Source organism: Sinocyclocheilus rhinocerous, unplaced genomic scaffold (assembly GCF_001515625.1).
Source record: "Sinocyclocheilus rhinocerous isolate Xijiao unplaced genomic scaffold, SAMN03320098_v1.1 scaffold1065, whole genome shotgun sequence".
NCBI classification, from domain to species: Eukaryota; Metazoa; Chordata; class Actinopteri; order Cypriniformes; family Cyprinidae; genus Sinocyclocheilus; species Sinocyclocheilus rhinocerous.
Window position 1 is genome coordinate 1,146,508 of NW_015628720.1, and position 8,229 is coordinate 1,154,736.

Below are 8,229 nucleotides of genomic sequence, written 5' to 3' on the forward strand. Positions count from 1 at the left end.
TATATATATATATATATATATATATACATATACATATACACACAAATACCCCAAACATTTAATCGGTAGTGCATATATTGTTAATCATATCCAAAACTCTGACACTTTTGAAGTGAAATCACAGATATTATGTTTTATATGTGTGTATGTTTCAGCCCAGGAGCTGATGCGGCAGCAGGAGAAAGTGCAGCTGTTGGAGAGAGGTCAGCGTCTGGCTCAGGAGCAGCTCTCAGAGCGTGTGATGGAGGTGGTGCGGGCAGAGAAAGCCCAGAGGAGACTCCAGGCAGAGCTCAAGAGAATAACAGAGAGTCTGGAAAGCACCCAACTGGAGCTCCAGGACTCACGGTAAACCCAAAACCAGGGAGTCAGCATGGTCCAGTTAGCCCCTGCTGGTAGATTCCACAACTACACAATTATTTGGGAAAAATGGATGGCCATTCAAAAGTAACCATGTGTTCTGATGAAACTGTTTGCAGCAAAATACAATCATAGCAGTATTTTATTATAATTGACGTCACAGCTCAACACAATTTCCCTGTGAAATCAAAGTGATTAGTCACATGGAAATTGCAACTCAAATTATTGGCTCAAAAATGCTTAAGTGTCCAGAATTAAACACCTGTGAGCAAAAATGGCAGCGTGCATGTTGCTTACTTTCTCAGCATTGACTGTTTTCCAGTGTGCTTGAATGCAGTTTGAGTGATTAGTTGGACAGCATAGTACAGCAGACAGCTTTCCAAACTCAGTTCCTCAGGATGACACTCTCATATCACACTCATATTAAGGTTGCTAGTGAAGCTATGAGCCGATTAATCCAAATTTCTCAGCTTTATACTGCCTTCAGGTCATGTCTGAATGATCATATTTACCAGATGAGCGCACATGAACGCCACCACAATGCCAGTATTACCAGTGGGAAACTGGATTTTCCTTGAGCCCTGACTTTCTGAGTTTGGGGCAGGTCTATTGTAGGCATATTTCAGGTTAAATACAGCTTAAGCTCTATGGATGGCAGCTGTCGATTACTACAGAAAATAATTTAGTAATTTAAAATGAAGGTAATAATTTAAAACTACATTTCCCATGATGACAGCAGAATGATAATAGAGTGCACCGGTCGGGTTCCGAAAGTAAAAATATTCTATTCATTTTCTCCATAGAGGAACTGATTTTTAACACTAACTTAGAAACCTTTACAGACAGACCTACTGTGAGCTACTGTGTTGTTAATCATCGGTGCGTATTATTTCAAATTATTTTTTGAATAGTCAGGTTTAACAGTAGGATTACTGGTGAGAAACTATATTACTCATTGTTTTGCAAAGAAATTTCGGTCTCTTCATTTTAATGTCCAATTCTTGCCATTAACAAACCATTTACTACGACTTTTGCCTCAATAAACTCCTAATTTGCTGCTTGTTAATAGTAAGGTTGTTGTTAAGGTATTGGGTAGAATTAGGGATGTAGAATGCGGTCATCCAGAATATGTGCTTTATAAGTATTAATAAACAGACAATATGTTAATAATAGGCGTGCAAATAAGCAACTAGTTAATAGTTAGAATTGGTCCCTATACTAGAGTGTTACCCGACATTTCTGCCAATCAGAGAATGATGACAAGCAAATTGTGCCTAAGAACTCTTTAGCGACCCTCTTCTCCCATGAAGCACTGACAATAACCAATAACATGATCTAGTTAGTCTCACTTCATGCAATTTCTTTGAATAAAAAGCTATTTGATCGCGTAAAGGTGTAAATGCCCTTCAAAATGCATTCAGTTGCATTGCCCTTCAAAAAAAAAAAAAAATGCCCAGTTTGCAATGCGATGGCACAAACCATCCCAGATGCAACTGTATGAATGCTTTGGTTGTTGAAGCCACATATGTGAATTCTACTCTTCCCAAAACTTAAAAAAGTAATATATCAAAATTTTACTCATTCCAAAATGGCAACAAAAATTAAGGTGTGAAAGAGTGTTATACCAGCTTCTGGTAACCAGATAGCACAACCGCAGCACCAGATATGAGCTTCTTTCTTTAGAAAGCACATGCAAATGAAACTTAACAGTCAGCATCACATCTTAAAGTTAAACACACAGTCGTCTTTATTAAAAGTGGTGAATGCTAAATTATCTCACCAGTGCTGATGATGTTCTTTCAACTGTTGCAGCCTTTGATTTTGAAATGATCTAAAATGCAGCACATATCTTTTGCTTTTGGTGACGTGAACACTGTTGAATTTGCATCAGATCAGATTTATATCAGTGCTGTCAAACGATTAATTGCGATTAATCGCATCCAAAATAAAAGTTTTTGTTTACGTAATATATGTGTGTGTGCTTTGTATATTTATTATGTATATATAAATACACACACATGCACATATATATTTAAGAGAAATATGTTATGTTTATATATTAAATATATTTATAAATAATATGAATATAAATGTATACATGTAAATATTTTCTAAATATATACTGTATATGTGTGTATTTATATATACACACACATATTATGTAAACAAAAACTTTAATTTTGGATGCGATTAATCGCGATTAATCATTTGACAGCACTTTTTTTTTTTTTCATTTTGCGGAGACACATTTACTGCATGTGGCCAAGTGTAAATGAAACAGTTTTATCAAACCAGATAGGTATCTGATTAATAAAAAAAACCATGAAGTGACTGTGTGTAAATGGGCACCATTATGTTCCAAACTACACACAGTCATAATTACATAATTATACTATGAACCCATAATTATGAGCTTCCCAGGAGGACTTGCATGCAGCATCAGCTAGGGAGAGAGAGAATGGGATTGGGACTCAAACCAGGTTCCCAATGAGCCAACAGCTCTTACATAACGTGTCCTGAGCATGTGCACAGTCCACTGCGCCGAGTTTTATTAAGCGAAGCTGTAATTCTCAGGACAGCTCAGAGTGTGTTTTTGCCTTCATGACCCTTGGCATGCTGCTTTTACCTCTCGCTCTCTCCTCCTATGAGAAAGTGTTCTGCTCAATGGAGGAATCACCGTGGGTCTGGATCCATGTGTGAAACAGATGTTTAACTGGCTGGAAGAGGACGAGAGAGTGCATCTTAACTATCACCTTGCCAAAGGTCTCTTGTTCAGTCAGCCATCCGCTGGTGCTCAGCACAACTTCCCCTCTGCCAATACGCATTACAGAGGATTTAGTAATTAAGTGGTAAGTTGAGGACTAAATTGGGTGTTTGTGGGCCACAGATCTACCCCGAGGTCCCTGCAGCCATGCAGATAGAGGATTCTAATTGCTAGGGATATTGATCATTCCCGGCGAGGGTGTGCTGGGGGATTTCGCGAGCGATCGATTAGCTGTTACCGTGGCCGCTTCGCCAATAGCAGAGAAAGAGGTAAGAGAGACGCGTGGGGCTTTCGCAGGATCTCCCCACGCTCTTCACCTCCTGAAAAAGTGACATGTCACCTAGTCAACCGCCCGCTTCGGTGCCCAGACACCCTCTTTTGTCCTTGACTTGTTTGGGTTGCATCTGAAGGCCGAGAAGGTTTGGGTTGGTCAATAACTCTCACTTCTGCTGCGTTAAGCTTTTCTCTTGCCTTTCCAGTTTTTTTGCGAGTGATTTGAGACGCTGTGGTGGGTCTGATTTGTTGTAGTTGGGTGTGATTTGTTGATCCATGCTGAAACGGTGCATGAGCTCATCGCCGCCCTGCTCTCGTAATTAGTTTCGGCCACGCTCATTAAATATTCACGCTTGCCTTCTCTAATTAAATCTAACCTCTCTCTCATGCTTACCGTTCCTGCATGTTATCATGCCTCAATTAAGATGCGTTCTGGTCTGTCTGACTGACTATAGTCGAGTTGGAGAGAGATGTTCTGGAAGTGTCCCATTCTCATGCCCGATACACAATTTGCTCTGTAAATAAAAATCCCACACTCCATGCCGTGCTAAAAAAAGACCAGCTTAAACCAGATTTGGCCTCAGATGGTCCAGAGTCTGTTCACTGACCATCTAATGCGTGAATGTCTTGTGAAGTGAAAAGCTGCGTGTTTGTAACAAACAAATTTAACTTGGAACTGTCGCTTCTGGGCAAAATACAAGTCCATAATCATTAATAATGCTTCCTCCATTTTGACGGCACCCATTCACTGCAGAGGATCCTTTTGATGGAGAAATAAACTCATCTACATCTTGGATGGGCTGAGGTGAGTAAATTTTCAGCAGATTTTTATTTTTGGTTGAAATACAGAGTTCTGGCATGAAACTCTAGATGGCACAGTCCGATAGGTCTAACTCAATCTGACCTAATGACATCATTATCACATGGCACAGCTGATTGGTTCTCTCCTGTATCGGTAGCCAATGAGCTCGCTGCTCAACATTCAAATATATGACTAGTGCTTGCTGTAGCAGTTGCAGCTTGCTTCAGAAACCCTCCACCTTCCCCAGCTCCACCTGTATAGATCTGCTACGAGGTGATTCGTGTACACTATATGGGGGTTATTTCAATATTCCTTACATGCTCACAGCAGCATGTTGTGGATGTATTGGCAGTAGCAAGTCTCGGTACTTGCTCTGCCGCAGCAGCAGCGTAACAGATCTGTTGTGATACAGATACATAATCGATACAGATCTGAAATATGTTTAAAGTGTAGTGCTGAATGTACTGGCTAACTGGCTGTAATTTCTATTGAAAACTTTGTATTTAAATATATTTGTAAGTACATATTTGTAATGATGAAGTTACAGTTTATTACATTTAAAATCTATTAACCTTAAATGTAATACTGAATACCACACTGCAATTAAAATATATCAATAATAATCAAGTACTTTACATTTGCTTTAGTATGTTAGTCAACACATTAAAATAAGTGTACTTCTTTAAAGTATGACAAAGGACAGACTCTTACGCTGAAAACTGGCAGTTCTTGGCAAGAATAAAACAGCAAAGTGTACCAGACTTTATACTGGCTACAAAGGACTAAGCTCAATGGAATAGTTCACCCAAAAATGAAAATTCTGTCATTATTTACTCACCCTCATTTCGTTCCAAACTCGTAAGACTTTCATTCATCTTTAAAACAAAAATGTAGATATAATGACACCTGATATATCTGTCCCTCCACTGAAAGTCCATTCCACCCACACTTCAAAAAGATGAATGAAAGTCTTACTGTATGTGTTTGGAACAACTTAATGTTAGTAAACGATGACAGAATTTTAATCTTTGGGTGAACTAACCTTTTTAAACTATTATGAATTCCAGTATGGTTTTTGCTGGTTAGTTGCTGGTTTGGTATGCCCGTAGATCATCCCTGGTGGCCCCCATGGAAAAAAAAAAAAACAACCTAAAGTGGTGACCAGCATATTTCCAGCAGGATGTGGTGATTTGATACTTTGAAACTCATATTAAGTTGTCCGGACTGGTGGAGGATGGAGTTTGGTAAAATAGGGCTCATGTTGTCCTCTTCAGGAGGATGCTGGAGCGTGTGAAGACAGAGGCCAGCAGCAGCAGACAGGAAGCCGTGAGACTCCAGCAGGAGAAACAGCAGATCCAGGAAGAGCTGGACATCAGCAGAGAGACCATCTCAGCCCTGCAAACTAAGGTGAGAGCCACTTCACACTCATCCCGCTCATATTCAGAGCTTTAAACGGCAGCATTATTAAACAAAAGTGCTTCACAAAGCCCCCTTGTAAGGTCATGATCCACTGTATTGATCTGTATCGATTACTGTGTGCCTGAGGAACCACGCATGCGTGCATGCATTCTCATGTGTGTCTGTGGTTTTGTGGAAAGAGCATGAGCTCCACATGTTTGTGTAAACCTGATGCTCATGATATCCAGCATGATTTGAGAATAATCCATTTTGTGGAGGAAAGAACATCTGACTGTCTGTACAGTGTTCTTAGAAACAATGTCATGCCTTTGCTAATTTGATTAATTTAATCTGTCTATCTGTGTGTGTGTGTGTGTGTGTGTGTGTGTGTGTGTGTGTGTGTGGTGGAGATGTGTGAACAGGAGAAGCTTCTAAACACACATCAGGAGTGTGTTTCTGAGCTGCAGCTCACCATCCACAGACTACAGGAAGAGGAAGTGAACAGCCAGACGCAGCTGTGCAGGAGAGAACTGGAGATCAGAGATGAACAAGTGCAGAAGCACTACCAAGAGGTATTATGGGAACACCACATATTAATAATCCAGCCTAATCTACAGGTGCTATAACCCATCCGAAGCTTGTCATTAGCTAGTACAAAGAAGTTTAAGTAATTTATCAGCTGGTGGGGACTTGGTTGAGTTAGTTAACCATATTGTAGTAGATAACTTGAACTGGTTAACCAGTATGGTCTTAAAGGAATATTTTAAAAATTATGTCTTGTGATATTTTATGGTGGTGTGCACTACATTAAAAGTTGAGGGCCGGTAAGATTTTTTTTTTTCATGTTTTTAAAAGTCTCTTATGCTCACTACGGCTGCATTTATTTAAACAAAAATACTGTTAATAGAAATAATGTAAAGTAATGTTACTATTCAAAATAATTGTTTTCTATTGTAATAATTTTTTCCAAAAAAAAAAAATCTTACTGACCCCAAACTTTGAAAAGCAGTGTAAGATAAATGTTGCATTTCTTGCTGCTCTTTTCTCAGATGAGCGCTCTGCAGGCTACAGTGTCCAGGCTGAAGCTGGATCTGGAGCAGGAGCGGGAGAGGTGGAGGCAGGGGGTACGAGAGGCAGCCAAGGCCGATCAGAGAGGGAGAGAGCTGAGACTGGAGCTCAGCACAGCACAGGCCTCTCATAAAGAGTATATGGAGCTGGTACGCTCACTTCCACTAACACACAGACACAATGTGAACCATGCCAACACACTGGAGACAGATATCACCAGTTAGCTGTGTGTTCTAGCTGGCTGAGTACAGTCGAGAGGTGACGGCCCAGAGGAGTGAGCAGGCCCGTCTGCAGCAGTGCCTGATCCAGCTGACAGAGGAGAGGGAGACTCAGGAGGAGAGAGTCAAACAGATGAGCGCAGATCTACAGAGAGCGCACATTGAGAGCAGGTGCTCTCAGGAGGAGGTAAGACTGATGCATATGCATATTGAGATTCATTGTTCAGCCTATATTTGTTACCATTTACATTTATTCATTTGGCAAGATGATTTTATCCAAAGCAACTTACATTTCATTCAAGATATACTTTTTATTATTAGTTCATGCATTCCCTGGGTAATCGAACCCTTGATCTTTGCGTCGGTTGTCCCATGCTGTACTATTTATGTATTCAGTAACATCAGCTAGAGGAACATCAGCCACTAGATTAATTGCAGCTTTGTAGATGTATATGTATGGTCTTAATTCAGTACGAAATTGAATATGCAAAATTCCTCATAAATGCAATATGTAAAGTAGCAACATACTTCTTTATTTCAACTTGCATTTTCATACCCATATGTGCAACATTCGGTGCAAAATGATTCAAATGAATGTAATTAGCATTTTGTGTTTCCCATACTTAGTTTCATTTCATTAAAAGTAAAATGCATTATTATTTCCAGAATTAAAATGGAAACATATTCAAGGATATTTTATTTTTTAATTCAATTAGTAAAAAGGAAATGTACATGTTTTTTTTTTCTTAAAGTGGTCATAGGATGCTACATGCACTTTTACAAGTTGTTTGAACTGAAATGCGTGTTGGCAGTGTGTGTACACAACCACCCTATAATGATAAAAATCCACCCAGTGTTTTTTTTTTTTATCTGGTTAAATGTTTTCCCCTTTCTCAAATCGAGCTGATCTCAGATGCCTGTCTGTGTGACGTCACACAGACAGGCCCCTCCCACGATAGTTTGATTGACAGTAGCGTTTCAGCACAGACTGGACTGGTGTCTTACCTTAGACCCGCCCTGAGTGAGCTGTCATCAGTCCGCCATTGTTTCACCTCTGGAGCAGATGTAGACAAGAATGACTCCTAAGCGATTGAGATGTTCTGTTGTTGGATGTAATAATGAACATAGCAGTCGTCATTTCCTCCTGACATCTGAGCCGCAGAACTGGCAGTGTATTACATTGTTTCTGAAGGCGATGCACCCCTGATCTACATATATGCGTCTATGTTTACGCGAATCATTCATGATCCAGCCTCATCTACAGAAGAAGTGAGTATAATGTTTTGTAATGAATCTTTGCAAATCACCTTTCCTAATAATGTGCTAATTAGCAAGTTTCAAGATGAATG

At 39.7% G+C, this 8,229-nt stretch overlaps 1 protein-coding gene across 1 annotated transcript in view; it reads left to right on the top strand.

Annotated features, from left to right (window-relative positions):
• The window catches only part of LOC107738359 (polyamine-modulated factor 1-binding protein 1-like), a 93,656-nt gene that overhangs the window by 68,011 nt on the left and 17,416 nt on the right, over positions 1-8,229 (top strand). Inside the window, exons 18-22 of the mRNA XM_016550107.1 lie at positions 156-345; positions 5,471-5,603; positions 6,005-6,166; positions 6,644-6,811; positions 6,900-7,067. Of these exons, the coding sequence (XP_016405593.1) occupies positions 156-345; positions 5,471-5,603; positions 6,005-6,166; positions 6,644-6,811; positions 6,900-7,067 (821 nt within the window). The remainder of the gene's footprint in view (positions 1-155; positions 346-5,470; positions 5,604-6,004; positions 6,167-6,643; positions 6,812-6,899; positions 7,068-8,229) is intronic.